The 20902-nt window shown below is 41.2% G+C and overlaps 2 protein-coding genes across 4 annotated transcripts; one reads left to right on the forward strand and one right to left on the reverse strand.

Annotated features, from left to right (window-relative positions):
* Positions 1-2335: 2335 nt before the first annotated feature.
* Positions 2336-9783, forward strand: MED4 (mediator complex subunit 4). The gene is made up of 7 exons (XM_027721369.2): positions 2336-2441; positions 4948-5014; positions 5377-5547; positions 5911-5968; positions 6925-7011; positions 7759-7890; positions 9018-9783. Exons 1-7 carry the CDS (start codon positions 2341-2343, stop codon positions 9188-9190), a joined length of 789 nt encoding a protein of 262 aa, XP_027577170.2. The 5' UTR covers positions 2336-2340; the 3' UTR covers positions 9191-9783.
* Positions 4281-14837, reverse strand: NUDT15 (nudix hydrolase 15). Of its 3 annotated transcripts, XM_027721371.2 has the most exons (4): positions 14579-14832; positions 14304-14494; positions 13554-13708; positions 11762-12125 (listed from the first exon to the last, which is right to left on the reverse strand). In XM_027721371.2, the coding sequence occupies exons 1-3, from the start codon at positions 14731-14733 to the stop codon at positions 13563-13565; spliced, it is 492 nt and encodes a 163-aa protein (XP_027577172.1). In that variant the 5' UTR covers positions 14734-14832; the 3' UTR covers positions 11762-12125; positions 13554-13562. The 3 variants fall into 3 exon arrangements, with proteins under 3 accessions (XP_039238857.1, XP_027577172.1, XP_027577173.1); XM_039382923.1 differs by lacking the exons at positions 11762-12125; positions 13554-13708 and adding an exon at positions 4281-5232 and having other exon boundaries at positions 14579-14837; XM_027721372.2 differs by lacking the exon at positions 11762-12125 and having other exon boundaries at positions 13616-14043; positions 14579-14837.
* Between the last annotated feature and the right edge of the window lie 6065 nt (positions 14838-20902).

Here is a 20902-nt window from a genome sequence, read left to right on the forward strand (position 1 = left end):
GAAATATATCAGAAGTACTTCAGATCTAAATAATTCAGATGTCAAAATGAGTATGAGGAAGAAAGTGATTTAGCGGAAGGATTGCTTTGTTTTCGAATTGCTATTTCTTTCTGTTTATGCACCCATACAGGCACTAACCAATCGGTGAACTGGATGCACAACCAGACAGCTCACTGATTACATCTTTCCCTGAACAAAAGTGAGGAAATATAGGAGAGAAAAAAACCAAGGAAGCAAAAGTTATTCAAAAGGCAGAACTATTTGATGAGATTTTATCCGCTGTGCAGTTTAAAGAGAATCCCCAAACTATTTACGATCAGAATGTTGGGAGTTGTGTATTGTAAATGAACTTTAAATAACTCCTGTTGGCAGAGTTTTCTTCTTGTCAGAGTTGCCAAATCTTATTGCTTTATCACAAATCTCATAATGTTGAGTTGCTTATTTAAACCACAATTCAAAGAAACACTGACTAATGAGTTTCTTGCCTTTTTTTTTTAATAAGTGTAAATTTCTCAGGAATATACTTGTTGTGAAAGGTAAAAGATAATCAGAGTAAATACCAGAACACTCAGGGATGTTATTGTTCATCTAGTGCTTTCTCTAATCAGGGGAGAAGAGAATTGCTGTTTACTGGCAGGCCTTGCAGCTGCCTGCTGACAGAGAAGGACACAGGGTCTGGGGGTCTCAGTTGTTCTGTGGCAGTGCTTGCCCCAGTTAATAAACCTTGGCCCCAGATTAGCTTTCTCTCCATACTTCCTCATTTGCCCTCCACCCTGGCCTCTCAGTGTCTTTTCACATTACTGAAACTTTCATGAATATATAAAATTCCACTGGCTTCAGCGTGACCCCACCCAGAACAAGAGGCCTATTTACAGCACCAGCCCATATACAGCACCATTAAAATCCCCCACAGTAAAACAATATTTTTTAACTCAACTGCTGGCAGGGTTGGGGGCAGGATCTGCGCCTGTTACTTGCCTCACCATTGTGTGTGGAGGTCTGTGATGGATGCCAAGCTGCCTTTAGCCTCCTCAGCCATACAGGTCTGCATGGGCAGTGTCAGATGGGTCCCTGCTGGCTTCGGTCACTCATGGGGCAGACAGCCCAGGTAAAGCCCTTGGCTTGGTCTCATTTAAAGCTTGGAGTTTTATTACATTTTCAGTATCAAGCACTTAACCTTCTTTGGCCATCAGTAAAGCACCATGTATAAATATGTAAAGTGGGAGTGCCAAGAGGGCAGACACAAGCCCTTCTCAGTGGTGCCATGCAATAGGACAAGAGGCAGTGGGCAGAAACTGATGCACAGGAATTTCTACCTGAACACGAGGAAGAACTTCTTTACTGTGTGGGTGACCATGCACTGGAACAGATTGCCCAGAGTGGTTGTGGAGTCTCCCTCACTGGAGATATTCAAGAATCTATATGCTCTAGGACGACCCTGTTTCAGAAGGGATGTTGGACCAGATGACCTGTGATCCCTTCTAACCTGGCCCGTTCTGTGATTCTGTGATTTCATCCTCCATCTGATCGAAGGCTCCTAGGGGATGTTTTGACACCAAGACACTCAGAAGTTGAGTTGAAATATCCAAGATGTAATTCAGTTGCATGCCCTTTCCTTGCAGCCTATTTTCTGTGTCTTTAGCATATGTCTGAGTCTCGTTTGGAGGCTCGTAGTGGAAACCCGGAGACTGGAAATGCACTCCAGTTGGCATGGTTGTAGCCACGTAGGGGTTGGCCTCTTCTCCCAGGCAATGACAGAATGACAGAACAATGTCCTACACTGTGCCAGGGGAAGTTTAGATTGGACATTAGGAAAAATTTCTTCACAGAAAGGGCGATTAGACATTGGAATGGGCTGCCCAAGGAGGTGGTGGAGTCACCGTCCCTGTAGGTGTTTAAGGGAAGACTGGACATGGCACTCAGTGCCGGTCTAGTTGACATGACAGCGTTCTGTCATAGGTTGGACTCGACCTCAGAGGTCTTTTTCAACCTAATTGATCCTGTGATTCCAAGAGCAACAAGCGCAGATCCTCGTGTAACGACCCGGCTGCAGGAGAGGGCGCTCACAGACGCTCATCTGGCCTCACCAAAGCAGATGCTACCTCCTCGCTCCTCACGCCCACGGCTCTCTACAAGACCAGCTCACCCTCGCAGGCCCTTCCCACCCGTCCCGTCCCGCCGCGCCTCACGGGCGCCACCGGCAAAGGGAGGAACCATCTCCCCCCACGGCCTCCCTGCGCATGCGCTGCGCCGTGCGGCTGCAGTTGGTCCCTCGGCCGGCGGGGGCGCTGCCGCGAGCCGCGGGGGGCGGGTGCCGCTCGGGTCCGCGCCCAGAGCGCGATGGCGGCGGCGGCGGCGGCGGGCGGCGGGGGCGGCGGGGAGCGGAGCAGCACCCGGGACCGGCTCCTGGCGGCACTGGAGGACCTCGAGCTCTTGGCCAGGTACCACGCTCGCCCGCCCGTCGGCCCCAGGTGGCGGCGGGGCACCGGGAGTGGGGCGAGGGCGGCCGGAGCCATGCGTGCGCGGAGCCTCCGGCGGGGGCGGCAGGAGGAGCGGGAGCCCCTGGGCTTGGGGTGGGAGGGGATCGGCGCGACCCGATCGCTGGCCCGGCTCGAGTACACGTTCTCCTGTTCTCCCGCCGTTCCCAGGCCCGTTCCCCCGGGAGAGGGGCTGGTCCTGCGCGGGGACACGGCCCGGCCCGGCTCTGCGCTGCTCCCCGCGCTCACCCCGGTGGGAAAGCGCCGGCGATGCTTCGTTTCATATTTTCAGAGAGAAGGGGAGGTTCCTTATTCTCCCACTTGTCGTTCTCTTTTGGTTGACACCTGCATTTCCTGTGAAATGCACCTTCATACACCGATTTTAGGCATTAGTCACTAAAAATTATGCTGAAGTCAGAAATGTGTAGATGGTGTTGCATGAAATGAGCTGTTCTGCTCATTGCCTGTATTAGTGTTAAATGACTCCGGTAGGCTGCAGGGCTCATCTTTGGAGTGTTATAAGTGCTCAGATTAGATACTTGGTCCATGCTCTTAAGGCCAGACTGGTAGCCCTTATCCAAGCTGTCCACCGTTGTTGCTGGCAGTGAAGTTCAACTAATTATTTTCCACCTCTCAAGGAGAGCAGGAGCTTAGGAAAACATTTTCAGAGGGAATAATACTATCCATATAGCTGGCTTGCTCTATGATTGCTACTAGTAGGACAAGGTATTGGCCAGTTGCCCTTGTTGTGTCTAGTTAGGTTTTATCCTCAGTCTTAGATTTTATTGTGATACAAGGGTTGCTGAAGAATATGTAGTTTTGGAAAAAACAAACACTTGTTCTTTATGTAAACTTTTTTTTAAATGTTGGAACTAATATTCTACCATAATGAATCCAGAGCAACCCTCAGCAGCATTTACTGAATCTTCCTGTTGATCAGCAAAGTGTTGCAGCACCCTGGAGCTAGGCCTTTCACAATCATAATATCGGTTTGGTGGTGGGGGCAAAAATAAAGCAACATGTCTAATCTGCGGCCTTCATATACTTTTGAATCTGTGTCTGTGCATGTCTGGCTAACACAGGGCAGAATTATAGTGCTCCATGACATCGGCCTTGATGGCAGTAGTTGACCTACCTGCAATAGATTTAATTTGGTACTACCCAGTATTGGCCAGGTAGAATAAAGCTTTAGTGACAATGGCAAGTTTCTTTAACCATCTAAAATCATTGTAGTGTTCAGGAATGAGCAAGAGACATAGACTAAGGTGCTATTTAGAGCTTTACTGGTGAGGGTTGTTTCAGACATTTTGAAAAGTACCTGTTTTCATTTTAAGGTTCTGGTCCCACTGCTGTATCAGTCATACATCCTACTGAGCTGCTGACAGTGGAGCAAGCAAAGAATCAGTCCTTCCAAGGACAGTGTCTTCAGATACAGAGTTACTCATGTATAGGGTTGAATTGCCATCCGTAGCCTTAAAAGCCAATTAACTTTGCTGAATTTACAGAAAATGCTTTTTTGTATTGTGGTCCCTCAGAGGTTCTTACTGGCTTTTCAGAACAGTGGCAAAGTAGCTGGCTACATGGAAGTGTGATCAAGAGGTTTGTTGGAGAAGCACTTCTAACCTAGCACTATTACCAGTTTTTTGGTATTTTTATGTGTTTGATACACAACTAATATACCATTGTGGAAATACTTGTTGTAAAAGTAGTTTCACAACTGACTCTGCAGTGTGGACTTAATTGCTCTAAACACACATGTGAAACCTGCTCCGTTGGCAAAAAAATGGAGAAAAAGTAGAGAAGTAAAATGGTGAAGACAACTTTCATTATACTGTTTCTTTTCTCAGCTTCTGCTTATGTCTTTTATAGTTTGACAGGAACTTAGCACGTTTCTTGAGTACAAATATCCAAGTACTTCATGAACTCCAAGAAAAAAGAAGAAAATGTGCTCTCTTGGTTGAGACATGCCTGCCTACACTGTACTATAAAACTCTAAAATACTCAAGTCCATGAATACTTTTGTAATTATACCAGTACTCTGATAATTTTATGAAGACTTGATGTGATAATGTGTCGTAGCACAGAAATTGTGTGAACAGTTTCTGTTGCATTTCTGTGATTTCTCCCCTGGCATGGCTGGGTGCAGATAGTAAAAAATGCTGCGCCACTAATATGGCTGCAGGCCTTGTGCCAAGATGCCAGGGAGGAGTTTTTGGGAGGTGAATAAAGTTTTCTCATCTCCTATGACCACCTGTTGTGGTCCAATTAGCAGGGAACAGCAGAGCATGTTTTCCTTATGTAACCAATGTAGTGTGAACAAGAAGCTGAGCGTCATGAGCACTATATAATCTGTCTTTCTCCTAATAAATCCGACATTTGCCTGATCATATTGATCCTGGAGCAATCTGTCCATACCCTTCCATCAACAATAATGCCCTAGAAAATTGCACTAACAGAGTTCTCCTTTCAGGGAACTAATAGAAATTTTGGCAATTTCAAGAAACCAAAAGCTTCCACAACCGGGAGAGGAGAGCCAGGTAAGCTGACTTTCTAAACTGTGTTTCTTTGGGTAAGCCTAATGCCTTACTTCTAATTTTTTTCCGTTCTTTTGTTCGTTCTTTTGTTTGTTCTTTCTTTCTCCCTTTGTCCTTGGCTATCCTCAAGCTAATGTTGATGATGAGGTTTTGGCCCTGCTACAGAGGCGTTCTTGGTTCTCCTGTTGTTGTTCCTTTGTTGTAGGCTTCATAGGCTGTTTCTGCAAATAGAAAGAAATTTTGTTTCAGTTTTCATTCAAACAAAAATACTCCTATGGATGTCATTTGCTCCTCTTTGTAGCACGGCTGAGGGCGTGTTGTTACTCTAGCCAAATTAAAAGTTCTACAAAACTCTTGTTCAATAGATCCTGGAACTGCTGATTCAGAGAGATGGAGAGTTTCAAGAGCTAATGAAGTTGGCAGTTGATCAGGGAAAAATCCATCATGAAATGCAGCTTTTAGAAAAGGTAGTAGAAAAGCGGGATAATGATATTCAGCAGCTGCAGAAACAACTAAAAGAAGCAGAGCACATACTGGTAAGTTCATAATGATGTGTTTTCTTTTGAGCATCTTCTTGTGGAAAAGGTGGTAAAGTGGTGTTATGTTAGTTTGAGAAGATTTAAATGTTTAAAACTTCATAAGAGCTTAGTGGTTTGGGTTTTTTCACAGTAGTCAAATGCTGTTTAGTTATCATGGTATTGAGTTTTGTTTTATAATGCTAATTTTCTTCTAAACCTACTTTATTCTGTATATTTTGAAAATGTTCACTGAATAATTTCTCTCTTCAAATGCAATTAAACTAAGGGGTTTATTCACAGAGCTGACTTTATGTAGATGTGCACAAATTAAAGATGCATTGAAGGTTTGGTTTACTTTGTGTTTTTTTTTTTTGCAACTAGGCAACAGCTGTTTATCAAGCAAAGGAAAAACTGAAATCAATTGAAAAGGCGCGGAAAGGTGAGTATCAGTGATTGTACATACTACATAAATGCAGTTGTAAAGAAAGTTGCTAGTGAGCTCAAACTGGGGCTTTTTTATTTTTTATTTTTTTAATTCTGCTACCACAGATTTTGGATGCTTTATGTGTAGACAAATTTCCATTTCATTATGAAACTATAACCATTTCCTCAGAATAAAAAAGCAGGAAATAAATATTTTTTTTGGAAACATCTTAATTGTAAAGTGTCTCAACAGTCTTCTTGGACTGATAATAGTATATGTGATTATCTAGGTGTCTCACCAAATTGCCTCAATTGGTCTGTTGAGGAGAGGGAGAGAATGTTTGTGTGTATGTGCATTGTATTTGAAAGACTGCCTAGCTGCTGATACTAGTTTGTAGCAATTCCTGACATACTGTGGTACTTGCCAAGCTAAACTGACCTTTTTTCTGGGAGAGGGAGGCATTTTCTCTGGTTTTTGGTTTGGTTTTTTTTACAGTGTCTTTTATCCTTTTGTTATACCTCTTTCATCTAAAAAAATCAAGGAATTTTGTAAAGTTTTTATTACTCTAATAGAGGCACATATTTAGAAGGACTCCTACAGGTATGCTCTGCAATTACTAAACAAACAAACAAAACAATTTTTTACTACAAAAAACTCCATAAAAAATCAGGTGCTGAAGTTTTACAAATTGTGTTTGTCAAGTACACTGTTTAAGAGATTGGTTTGTGTTTTTCACAAGGTTGGAGAACTGTTGACATTGAAGGTGTACCAAACTTGTGGCTGTAAAATCACTGCAAAGCTCATCTTTGCATAGTCTGAGAATCTTCTGAACAGTCATTGCATTTGAACCAGGCTCTTAATGTTTGGCAAAATCACATTCCCAGTCTTTTAGATATTAGTGTCCAATATTCTGAAATAGTTAAATGATGCAATCTCTTGAGAATACAGCAACTTTTTTTCCATTCTTCCAGGTGCCATTTCCTCTGAAGAAATAATTAAATATGCCCATAGGATCAGTGCTAGCAATGCTGTTTGTGCCCCTCTGACATGGGTACCAGGTAACTATCGTGTTTATGACAATAGATTTCTTTTCTGTAATAAATCATGGTTAATATCTATTCTTGTAATGTTTTTATATGGTGAAAACCGCTGGGGTTTATTAGAGTAATATTGTTTTCAGCAGTTATATCTAATATTTTCAACAAAAATGGATATCCACTTCACATGTATTCAAGAGGCTATGGAACTATGTATTTCCATTAACTGACTGGCATCCTCTGCTCTCCTTTGCCTTTTTCCCCTGAATGTTGGCCCGGATTGTAAGTTAAAACCAAGTATTCTAAAGGCTTTTACGCATGCCTGGTTGTGTTCCCTTTTGCCCCTTACAGGATTCTTTTCAGAGGATGTTGGTAATCCATGGAGTCAGAAGCAGGACTTTCATTCAGGACTATTTCAATTTTGGGTACTACTCCCTTGTTGTCCAAAATGAAAATGTGTTTGATCCAGTCCTTGCCATTTAGGTATAAAGTACCAGGGAGAGCAAAGATATCTTCTAAACGTGGTAGGGTTTTTTGGTTATAGTTGTTTTGGGTTGTTTGTTTTCTTTTTAAATGTGCATTTTCTGCCAAGTTTGAATGAACAAAGAAAGTCTAAGTGAAAGCCAGGCTTGGATTTTAATAAAACAGGTGTGATGCTTGTTGCTTACTAAGCAGAGTATGGGGTTTTTTGGTCATTAAACTTGGCACTGAAGAGAAAACTAATGTCTGCAAGACAATTGTTAAATATTTCAAAACATTTTTTTTAAGGGGACCCACGTAGGCCATATCCTACAGATCTGGAAATGAGGAGTGGTCTCTTGGGTCAGATGAACAACCCATCCACCAATGGAGTTAATGGACACTTACCAGGGGATGCACTTGCAGCGGGCAGACTGCCAGGTAAGAGAAACTCAGTTTTGTTTTGCTTTTCTTTATTCCTTGTACAGTCACAGCAATTACACATTTCCCTTAGCAAAAGCAAATCAGAGTTCATTTATTTTAAATGGCTTTAAACTAAGTGATATTAAATCATATTAGAAAGAAGCATTTTCAGAGCAACATTTTCTTAGTAGTGATGACAAAGTATGGAATTGTGAAAGCTGTATTTGGAAGAAAAGAGGTTTATTTTTATCCCCTGCCTTTCTTTAAGTTTATGCTTAAAAGTTCTGGATTGAAAAGACATGGCAAGGGACAACTGACTGTAGGAATTGAGCTTGAATCCCTTAATTACTTAGTGAAATAGGCACTTCCATTGACTTCAGTGGGATTCATTCATTCATGCTGAAATAGAATTTAGCAGTAAATTACAGTAATTGAATCAAGAGTTCAGTTCTTCTGTACATGTTCAGTATTAATCTACAATGATTGGACTAAATTCTGGAAAATTTCTTAGTTTGGATTCATAGGAGATGAGAAACAGTTCCTACCTGTCTTTTAAGCCACTTTTTCAGGCATTATGGAAAGCTTGCTTTCAAAAATTATGCTGAATTTGTTAAAAAAAACCCAAACTATTACAACTCCATTGGAGAAATAGTAAACTTGGCTTTTGTGTTTCTGATCATCTGTCTAATCCTATTGTCACCTCTTAGGAAGTGACTTGAAATTCTGCATCCACTTGATCTGTAAACCTCTGACCTTGGATAAAATGGGTTGGTGAGCTGAATAGGAGTAGTACCCTGACATCTGTCCATAGCAACCCACCAGGGAAATGCTGAGGATGGGTCCACGTGTCTTTTCTGTTCTTTTGAGCTCTGTATAAATATATACTGTTTTGAAGTGGGGTGATGAGAGATCAAGAGCCATCTACATAAATGGGCCTCTCTGGCAGAGTAGACTTTTACAGTCAGAGAGTGATTCCATCATGAAATGTTTTCCAGCTGTTACTGGAGGATTTCATCTGTCCAAAATTCAGAAAGGATTTTAAGATTTGGTTTGATTTCAAATTGAAGTTCTGATTGAGCTGTCATGTTGAATTTTTTTGATATACAAAACTGATAGTTTGGTTGGTTATGCCCATTTTTTTCCAGATGTGCTTGCTCCTCAGTATCCTTGGCAGTCAAGTGATATGTCAATGAACATGCTACCTCCTAATCATAGTAATGACTTCATGTTGGAGCCTCCAGGACACAATAAAGAGAATGAAGATGATGTAGAAGTTATGTCAACAGACTCCTCAAGCAGCAGCAGTGACTCAGACTAGGTACAAGAGGGACAGTATCCCTAGTAGACCTTTCCTGTGGTGAAGGTAGGTTGGATGCTGTTTGTCACAAACTGCAATATCCTTTTGTTACGCCGGCAGCCTTTTGTAGGGACAAGATAACAGCTGGCTCAGAAATAGGGTGACTAATTTAAAACCACGGACTGTAGATTTTGTTTTTCCGTTACATATTCAAGTAAAATGACTGGGAGCTTTCTGCTGGGGAGAGATGTAAAATTTTCAGTGATTGTATGAATGTGTATGTTTGCAAGAGACGTGTATATATATACGTATTCACTATACATTAGATGACAAAAGTTCCTGGGAAAAAAGGTGTAAGGGGAATCCCCTTGTATGTTTGTTAGTAACTTTGATCTTTTGATGATAACCTTTTCTATGCCACAGAAATGAGACATGAAGTTTGTAATTTTAGTATCTGTTTTTTTGTTACTGCCTAAATCCATGTTCTTGATCATCTGTTTACCAAGAACAAAAATATGGCAATAAGGTGTAAAAAAAGTTTGTAATTATTGTATTATATAATGAATGATTTGTTATAAATAAACTCAGCTTTGATCTAATTTTCCAAACTTGAATCTGAGTTACCTTGTAACATCAACATTTTATCCCAGCACGTGGTTGAATTCTGATTGAGTTTCAGAAGTTTGTACTCCATTTTTGCCTTTGCAAAATGCCCACTCAGTGTTAGAAGCAGCTGAGGAGGAGTCAGAAACAGAAAGCCTGTCCTTATCAGGTGGGCCCTATCAGGTACACATGCAGCTTGGCAGACCCTGAGGCAGCAGAGGGCCCATTCACAAGGCTGCACCAACCCTTGGTTAAGCGTCCTGGGACCCTGGAGGCACACCGCAGGTTCAGCTCCTTTCCGTTCAAAGTGCTCACAGATTTTTTTATTCTTGTCATCTGTAATTTTTTTTAGTTCTTTGAACCTGCTAATTTGTTTACTTGGTCAGTTGCATGTCCTGCCTCAACTACAGTGTTATTTTGTCTTTCCAAAGGCACTTCCTTTGGCTTTCCTTTCCTTGTTCTATTTTGCGTTAGGAGTCATTTTGTGACAACTGCTTTTCTCTTGGTAACCTTCTGATCAAATCAGAAAACTAATGGGAACTGTTACCCCTGGCAGTTACAGGTTTCTGTCCTGCAGCACAGATCACAGTTCTCTTTGCTTTTCCATTTTGTAGATTCCTTACAGGAAGTATCTGATGAATCAGGTACTTCCTCCTTTGCTCAGACAGTCTTTGTAATGCTGCCACATATGACCAAAATATGTACAAATCCCATAGGAATGCAGAAAGGAAAAGGACTTCAGTCAGGTTCAATCACATAATATGGGGCAGTGTATTTTGTTTCAAGAGAAATGGGCAATTTGCTTTTGTCTCAGCTGTTCCTTTTGGAAGTATCTTCAGAGTTATTAAACTGTCACCTCTTTCACAATCTAAGACTATTCATATGCATCTATATTTTAACCTTTATTCAGTATCGTACTTTCCTCTTAGATGTTTACCTTCAACGTCTTTCCTCTTTGATTCACATTAATCCCAATACACGTGCCCTGTCTCAGTCATCCTAGTTAACCTTGCCTACACCGTTCATGGTTTTTTTTCTTAAAACATGTGATCAGAATCGTACACAATATTGCAAAATGGAGTTACTTAATGCTTTGTATCATTGAATTAGCATTTTCTTTCTAAATGCCTCTCTCAACACATGACACACGCAGTTCACTAGTCTCTTTTATCTTTTAAATTACAAGGACATTCTTTTCTTGGAGTGAAATACAAAAATAGATACTTAAGTCATGCAAAGTGTAATGTTGCAACCTACCCAATACTCTTATATGGCTGTATCATGTAGTTCACTAACTGAAATACCGTGGAGAGGGTGATTGTTTCCAGACAGGAAAGGAAGGAACTGAAGCAAAGACCACTTCTGTTTCTGGGTTGTGTGTTACTCTATTAAAGGATTAAATGGGACCAATGTGTTAAATCTAAGAAATAGGTAAGACAACAGCTCTGCCCACTGTTCACTTAGCATAAAAACAGACTCTGGATATAAGATGCATTCTAATCACTTTTTTTGCATCAGTGCTCCAAACTGTGTACAGTTCATGAGTATGTTTCTCAACTCTGGCTAAGTATAATGCCATTTTAGGTGAATTCTGTCTGTTACAAGCAGTTTAGTGAACCACAAAGTTATAACTGAGTGTTGTTATTCAGTGGTTTAGATACGTACATAATATATTTTTCTGTTCAGCAAAAGTACCAAAAAGCAAAGTGAAGACTTAGTTGAAAGAACTGGGTCTTAGCAGCGAAAATCTACTAAACCAGATTTTGGGGGGTGGGGTGGAGATGGGAAATACAAATGCATGATACATACAGATGGTTATTTAAGTTGGGGATTGCTGACAGCTGGTTGCAGTAATGCATTGTAGTCACTTAATCAGTCCACTTAAAAAGGATACAGAAAGGCTGACATATGGAGATACTGTTTGTGTCCTCATTTCAGTAACTATTTGTGTATTTAAAAGAGATAGAATAAATATAACCATTAACAAAATAGGGTAAGAAAGTATTTATTGCATGACAAGGCATTTTACAGTGGCCACTGTTTTCTCATTAGGAGCTAGAGGCCTTCTCAAATTTAAAATTGTACTAAATAATTTAATTTTTTTTTTCCTCATTATTTTTTGTGACAGATGGGTAGGACATCTGTCAACTATTCGTACAGCTTCTTTGTTGACTGCTGGGTAGAATAATTTTCAGTGTACATAAGGTTGCTTTCAGGAAGCAAATCTCTACTTCTGAATAGAAAAAATAAGCTTTTTACAAAGGTACAGTAGCAAAGGAATTTTCGGTGATATGTCCAGTTCCAAAACTGCTGTATAACATTATCTTCTTTCTTCACTTCAGAGAAAGGGTTTCTGTCATAAGGAAAATTGCACATAGGTAATACTTAAAACTCTTAAGCAGGAGGTTTTCCATCGGCAGTAGTGTCCTTATACCTCGTATCACTGTGCCTGCTTCTCAGCAAAAAAGAGTCATCTCCATTTAAGAAAATGTACATGCAAAGTAAGGAAGAGCTTTAAACCCCTCAAGCTTATTTAAGAACTGAAGATTCAACTCATAATTTCAGACAATTTTAATTTTCAATATTGTGCTTGTGTTTTATTAAAAAGAAATTAAAGATATTTCACAACATTTTTGTACAATGAGTATATCTAAGAGCAACAGACGAGAACTGTGTTAAAGAACCCTGACGAGAAAAAAAATGAGCCAATTAGTGATTTCTTTAAAAGTCATATCCTAAAATTAATTGCTGATGTCCTAGTAACTACAGCTGGAAAATAACCAAATTTGGTTACAGATTCTAGAAAAATTAAAAATATAAATGCATTGGTTTTGTATGTATCTTTTGTATGTATCTTCACTACATATTCAGTCATTTAATCATGTCAAACTGAAAAGTCACAATTTTATCGAGTCCCAGTAGCCATACAGAATTACACCATCTGAGCTGTTTAATACTGACAACTCCCTTTAGCAAAAAAGTATCACTTTTGCCATTGAGCTACACCTATAAATGAGAGAATTTTGTTATTTATGTCAGCCTAGTAGAACACTGTAGGCACCATTATAAGACTTTAGTAACATTAAGTCAGATCAACTGCAGAGATCTGTGACATTTTTACAGATAAATTCAATGTATCTGAGGCCGCAAACAGAACTCTGTTACAAAAGCAAGTGACAAGAAGGATCAGGGAATGTCATTCCCTGCAATAAGCCATCATAACCTTCATATTTATAAAACCCTTCATTTTCAAGTATACACTGCTGTCTGCAGGAGAATGAGGCATTGTCTGTGAAATGTAACTTTTTTTCATGACAGTAACTTCATAACTAAAACTAAGAGACAGGGCTAAGTTTTAAAAGTGATCCAATAATTATAGAAAAGCAGCATGACATACAAAGTAAGTTTACATATAAAGCAGGGCAATGGTCTAAACAAGTAAGTTTTCTTGGGCCTGATGCTGCAACTGTTTCTAAGTGAGTAAGCTTCTCTGGCTAGTTCTAACTTCCAAAGGGCTGTTCATCTGTATAAAGATTAACCAGACAAAACACTCTGAGTTTGCTATAAAAGCAAATATTAATTGTTAACCACTGCAGCTAGAAATAACTCTGGAATGAGAGACCGCTGTTGTGTGAAATATGGTAAAAGCACTGAAACATTTGGCATCTTTCTGGCTTTGGGAAGGGTAATATTTTCACATGGGCAGCGTGAGCACAATAACCCCTTTTTTTCTTTCACATCGAAAAAAGCAGCTCTGTCCTTTAGTGTGTTACATACGTACAATTTGGTTTTACCCTAGTTGGTGACTTCCTGTGTACCCCTTTAGATGATCAAGCTCTTCCGTAAAGGGATTGTAACCTTGCTCTCTTAAGCAGCGTAAGGCCCAGAATAGTTGATCTGCTGGAGGAAATTCATCCCATTTAACCCATTCCCAGCCTGCAGGGGGGAAAAAAAGAAGGGGAAAAAAATCAGAGTATAGAATTAAGACACAGGAGGTTTAGGCTGAATTTTGGGAAAAGGTTCTTCACCCAGAGAGTGGTCAGGCACTGGAACAGGCTCCCCAAGGAAGTGATCACGGCACCAAGCCTGACAGAGTTCAAGGAGCGTTTGGACAAAGCTCTCAGGTACATGGTGGGACTGTTGGGGTTGTCCTGCATGGGGCCAGGAGTTGGATTTTGATGATCGTTGTGGGTCGCTTCCAACTCAGGGTATTCTGTGATTCTGTGTTATAAAAATTCTTCCTCTGCAAGTCAGGATGGATCGTGCAGAAACTACCAACATAAAGCCAAGTTCTCAGTTGCATGCAGTCATTCTGTCCGAGCAACTTCTCTGTTGCCCGGAAAAGCTGTGGATGCCCCATCCCTGGAAGAGTTCAAGGCCAGGCTGGATGGAGCTGACCTAGATCTTCCACTAGATCTTCCACCTGATCTAATGGAAGGTGCCCCTGCCCGTGGCAGGGGGGTTGGAACTAGATGATCTTTAGGGTCCCTTCCCACCCAGTCCCTTCTGTTCCGTCACATTCATTACTCACCCTCGTTCTTGTCGGGCTCCTGGTTGCGCGGCTCCGCGCCGGGCTCGGCCTCGCCCTTCATGAGCACGGTGACGTAGTGGTACCGCGCGGACGCGCACACCGCGTTCACGGCCGACGCGAACCGCACGTGGCGCAGTCGCAGCGCCGCCTCCTCCAGCGTCTCCCGCGCCGCGCACTCCGCCAGGCTCTCCCTGCGGGACGGGACGGGACGGGAAGGGAAAGGAAGGCACGGCACAGCACACGAGGGCGGGGAGGGGAGGGCGCAGGGCTCCTACCCGAACTCCAGGTGGCCTCCGGGGAGCTGGTAGGTGCCGGCCCCCACGGCGCCTTTCCTCTTGCCCAGCAGGACGCAGTTGGGGTGCGCGGCGCTGGTGACCACCACCCCCACGCCGATCCCAGGCCGCCGGGGCTGCGCCACCTCCTCACCCATGGCAGCCCTGGGCGCCTGGGGACGCTCCTTCTCCCCGCGGGCGGACTGGGGCGACTCCGCCAATCAGGCTTTGGGATCCCCGGTTTTGGGAGGCCCTTGCCCGGAGGGTGTGACGGGAGCGCGCAGGGTGCACGTGGTGGTGACGTCGCTGAGCTTCCCAGGCAGGCTGGGGAGGGAGCGATGCTTCTGTTTGTGTGGGGTTCTTGGGCCGCTGAACGCAGAGGGACTGGGGAGGCGCCGAGAATTGAAGGCGCGTTTGTGCAAATGAGGGGCAGCTGAAAACGAGGAAGATCCAACTCGGGTTCTTGGAGGTCGTGGAGCCAGTTGGTCTCTGACTACAGATTTGTTTAGATCTTAAAAAGCAGCCCTTCTTTGGTTAGGCCACAGTTTCCGCTGAAGTTATTTAAAAAGGAAGCTACAAACTTAGCTAAGCGGAGCTCCAGAGGCAGAATAACAGTTCCTGGCTGATAAAGAAGAAATAAGAGTTTCTGCTAGCAAATATTTACCTGATTTTTACATTTTTTAAAATTACAGAGATATGTAGAATATACAACCTTTCATTTTCCTACACACAACTGTAAAATTTGTCAGATTTTCCCATTACTCAGCCTATTGATCCCAATGGATACGAAGTGTCTCAGTTGCAGACCTTTCAAATAGTACTGTTTTTTTTTTTTTCTTGTGTTTTGTAAGGTTTTAAAATACCTATGTACAGATGTTTTTATTTACATGTGAAGGTCACAGGGCCAAACGGCTGAAGCTTAATCACTACTTTTTGTAGGATTAGTTTTCTGAGGTTTAATTGCCTGAACTGGCTCAGTACAGCATCAGATGAGTCCCAGCGTTGGCATGAAGGAAATTGCAGAAGTGATTGGCTGGACATGCTAGAAGCAAGGCTACCCTTTGGCAGTGGCTGGCTCTGCTGTTTAGCTGTGATGTCAGTCCACACTCCAAATTACTGACATTAGTTACAAATTATTATGATAATAATAATAAGCTAATTGCCAAGCTAACAAGCTAACTGACTTTTTGTAAGCCAAGCTCATTCACTTGTATCTGTCCCCCAGTACAGCTGGAGTATCTTAATCTCCAGATGAAACATCAGTCAGTTATGTCACTTCTGTATTTACATTACATTTACATTTCTGTATTTACATCTTACAAAAGCCCTATGAAAGTTTCCTCAGCCACGAAGCTCATTCTGGTCCAATACATTAAAACACTACAAGGCTGTTTATCTGAACAATAAAAACATTCTACTTTCTGTGTACACCATTTTCCCATACCTTTTACCAAACAGGATTTAGTAACAAGACTGAGGGTGACCCACTGTCATTCTACTGATACTTTTTTAAATACAAAAAAATACAGTCATTATGCTTGTTTAGAATGTTAGCAGGATATAATTAAATGAAAATATTACAGAAAGATGATGAAGAATATAAAAAGTATATTTTTATAAACAACTGCAATTTTTGTCAGTAGGCTAAGATTTTCTCTTTCTCTCTAGTATCCTATTGATCACAACAAGGATGTGAAATATTACTCCTTTACAGGACTTTAAAATAGCTATTTTTTTGTTAAGGTTTTGGAATCTGCTTGTATACAGATGTTTAGATATAATTGTTTCAATTTTTTCACCTTACATTTGTAAACATTATCATAAAGAATATTGTATGAAAATAATTATTTTGTTGACTGAATCTGTTTTAACTGGTTTAACTCTAGGATTTATTTATGACACGGCTGCGCAGTCAGCTTTTGTAGATTATGAAGTAGATATAGGCTGGTGTTTCTGAGTTTGACAGTGAACAGACATCTACTGAAGAAAGACATAAGAATAAGCCAAGAATGAGAAAGTGGTAAGGTGCATCTTCTGCCACAGGAGTATGATGAAAAGCTTGCAAGGTTATGATTTATATGCTCTTGTAACTTGTTTATTAATATTTCATCTGACAAAATACTTCTGTGAGACAAACAGCTCAGTGTATTTAAACCCACATGTGTCCAGGTGGCTATTGAAAGGGAGGCACCTACTTTTCAGGCCCAATCCCTTGTTCCTTATGCTAACACTGTTATTAGTTGCAGTTGCTGTGCAATGAACAGGATGAGTAAAACCGATCTGGATCTAGAAAACCCATATTTTTAATAAATTTGTTTTGTAGCATTCTGTGGGGACACAGAGAGGGGACGGGACAGAGTTTGATCACATTAAATGTAGCACAAAGCCAAACCTGACTCAGCACACTGGGAGACAGATTATTTTTTCAGCGGGATGTGTCCCCTGATGCGATTTACAGATCAGGTACATAAATGAGGGAGGCAGCAAGTGGGAGCAGCTGGTCAGTGACAGGCCAGATTTATGTCAGATTAAAATGACTACACAGCCTAAGAGGCATTAAAATGACAACACAGCCTAGAATGACTACACAGCCATTCCCTAAGAAGAACACACATAGAGAAAGCAGGTCACAAAAGCACACAGTGTACAACAGCTTCTTATAAAGCAGCCACACAACCATAAAACATCCATCTTACTGAGAATTTCATGCATATGATTCCCTGGGTGTGGAACTTACTATATATTCACATTTGCTTAGCTGAAGTATAAACTGGAAGATGCAAGGATTATATTTAAATATTTTACATTGGAAAGCTGTCATTCAGAAGCTGAGTGGTATGTGACAGCAATGCATGGCACCAAAGTCCTGCCAGCAACCTTGCTGAAACTTGAGCTGGGAGGATTTTCCTTCATTTGCATTCAAGCAGCTGGTTGTTATGCTAAACCTTGATACTGAAAATTTAACATTGTTAACTGTTTCCTCACTTGTATTTTAGCAGAAGTATTTCCACGACACCTCGTGCTTCCACTAAATTGCTTTCTTTGGCAATAATTCATTCCTTGCTGTAATGTTACAGCTTTATAGACGTTAGTGGAAATCAGGCAATGTAGGATGCGTTGTTTTTATGCTAAAATGTAAAGAAGTTCTGATCACAGGACCAATAGGACAAATTAGAGCTGTGCTATAGGTGTACTGTCTTCATTGCTCATTAATGATTTCTTTCCTCTCCTTTGCTCATTTGTACAGAAATGACTGAGTCATCAGAATTAGTGTAGGTGGTGAAACAAATGTTTTATTTGTAGCTCTGCCACTAACATATTAAGCGACCTTGGACAACTGGAGAAGAGGGATTGTGCTTCAGCTTCTATGAAACTTCTGGGTGTATTCAATCCCAGGGGAGACCGAATCAGAAGAATATAAAACTATCCATTAGCTCAGAACAAAAATCCAGTATTATCTAGGATGGTACTTGGCAGTTTAGAGTGGATGTCTGGAATATTATAGGCAGGAAACCATGATGGAGCTTTTGACTACTATTCTACAGCCATCTGTGGCTCAGTAACTTCTCAAGAGAGAGATGGCTTCTGTGTATTTACTAACCCTCTTCTTGTTTCTCTTCTTTAAACCCATCAAGACGCCTCTTGACGTAAACTTCCATCATTTTCAGCATCCATGGCAAGGTGCTCCACAGCTTAACCACGTGGAGAATCACTTTTGCAAACAAAATCCTTTTGCTTTCATTGAACCTTTCACCTACCAGCCTCCCCTGGTGTTTCACAGTTCTTCTATTGGGAGAGATGGTGGGCTGGTTCTTAATGTTCATACTGTCCCCTGTAGAAAACTGCACCCATTCAGACCTGAGACTGCATACATTAAATGCCTGTTTGTTAGGAGAGGTGTCAGAGTCATTGGCAGAGGCTTTGGCTTTCTCTGATGTTCTTCTTGCAAGACCCTGTGCCCTAATGTTTTTCAACTTAAATATCAACCAGTGGAGCTTACAAGGTCTGGGAAACAAATCAAATTGTATCATTGTCACTAGGTAGATGTGGTAAATCCATAATAAAGCGAATTAATATCTATTTCTTAATGCCTGAGCCTTCTGGGATGCTTTATTTGGCCTCAAGCAGCTATTTGTCTGTTAAAACATCTTGGCTTCTTCTATCTCATTTGCAATGTACCTTTTCCTTGCTTCTTTATAGTTTTAAATACAGCTTCAGAGAGGGCTTCTATCCTGGGTTAAAAAGCTTACTCTGACTTCAGCAAGAAATCTCACAATTTTAAACTTCGAATAGGAAGGAATCTATTTCTGGAGATTTAGCAAAACATCTGGATGTCTACCAGAATACTACTTTCCCTTTCCTTGCACAATCTCTGTGTTTGCAGTGTTGAATTAGACTGAGCCTGTACAAACCCGAGTTAGAAGAACTGGACTCGCTAGGAATTTGTCTGGTTGTAGTCAAGATTGTTATCTTTTTTTGTTTCTCTAAGATGGTGAAGAAAAGGTCAATGTGTCATTTCTAAGAACTGTTCGTTTTAAGATTTGAGTTGTAACAATTCCCAATCACCTTGTGCTGACAGTCTGAACCATATGGTGGCACTGCTGATCAGACAGAAATCCATGCTTTCTTCAGTGCATCCCAGTTAAACCAGTTCTCACAGCTGGAAAGAAATTGGACTATATATCTCTCCATACAGCTGTGTATCAGACTAAAGACAATGGCATCAATCTTTCTAGAAGTCCTTAAGTGTTGTCAACCATGTAACATTTCTTCTTTTGATGTATAAGGTAAAAACCATCTTCATCTTAAAACTGGAAAGGAGAAGAAGATACACTAGTAGTTGTACTCTGAATGTCTTACAGTCTTTGCTAAGGCAAGAATTAATTATAAGCCTAGAGATAGTTGACCAATTTTCTTGCAGTAGCAAGCAACTGAGTCGGGATATAAGTCTGGTTTCCTGACCTGCAGCCAGTATTTCTCTGAACAGTAGCTTTGAGCTTTTAAGCTTAAGGTCTAAAGTTTTGCTAAGCTTCGTTACATGGTCTTGTAAACTTTGTTGCGTACTCTTTCCAGGGTAGAGGTCATTTTGGGGACTCTCCTGGAATTATGAGTTTTCTTGAAGTTTATATGGGGAAATAGCATATGGGTACTGTCCTGTGATGGAACTGCAGGCAGAGAAGAGCCACTGTATGTACAGAGGAGAGAAAGAGCACAAAGTTTAAGTGCTTTGTTTTGCCTTGCCCTTGGCAGAAGGAAGTATTTTATCAGCTGTGGTGGAAAATTTTGGATGGTCTATTAAAATTTTGCAGCTGCTTACAGGTTCAGTGACATATCCTCCTACCTTGCATGTTTGAACACAGTGGTGCAGAGCTAACCATTCTGCTGAGCTCACTGCAGTGCTAAGGGGTGACAACACTAGGACAGCAGAGGATCAGGAGTGAAATAACTGAACCATGCTAACTCCATCTTTTGCAATACTCACCCAAGGAGAAGTTATGATAGTGTATTTTCAGTTTCAGAACAAAAAGAGGCAACTTGTCCAGTTAATGGATAATTCCAGCTACAAAACTCAGGAAAATCATAGCTCCAGCATGGCTTTCCTTTAAATCAGATCTAACTTTGATGTTCATAACATACAGAAATAACTGCATTTTTCCTTATTATTGGTAGAGGACATTCTTGTTCCAATATCCTAGGCCAATATCTCTTTTCCCAACTACCATTTTGTTTTAAAGGAAAAAGCTTCACCTCCTTGTGAATCACGGGTCTGGTCACTAGTTTCTGCAGAGATACCTGCCCTCTGCTTCAGTTCCTCAGTGACCAACTTAAGGCCACGAAGGTACAGACCATGAATCACAGAAGGGGAGTCGCAGCTTGGAGCTGTGTGAGGCATAAATGGGGTTTGTGGTGTAGGGTGGGGGAGAGGCCTGATATGGGGCGGGGGGAAGATAGGCTGCAAAGTACCTAGAAATACTGGGACTGCAGTCATAGAAACATAGAATAGTTTGGGTTGGAAGAGACCTTAAAAATCATCTAGTTCCAACCCTTCTACGATGGGCAGGGAAACCTTCCACTAGACCAGTTTGCTCAGAGCCCCATCCAACCTGGCCTTGAACACTTCCAGGGATGGGGCATCCACAGCTTCTCTGGACAGCCTGTGACAGTGCCTCACAATCCTCAGTAAAGAATTTCTTCCTAATGTCTAATCTAAACCTGCCCTCTTATCAATTTAAAGCCATTTCCTATCAAATAATGGGTGCGTTTGAGTTGTTGCATGAAAATACCCTGAAATAGAAAAAAAAAAATTCCTCAGAGTAAAAATATAGA

The sequence above is a fragment of the Pipra filicauda genome, unplaced genomic scaffold (genome assembly GCF_003945595.2).
Source record: "Pipra filicauda isolate LSUMZ 115617 unplaced genomic scaffold, ASM394559v2 scaffold28_size6257848_pilon, whole genome shotgun sequence".
Lineage (NCBI taxonomy): Eukaryota > Metazoa > Chordata > Aves > Passeriformes > Pipridae > Pipra > Pipra filicauda.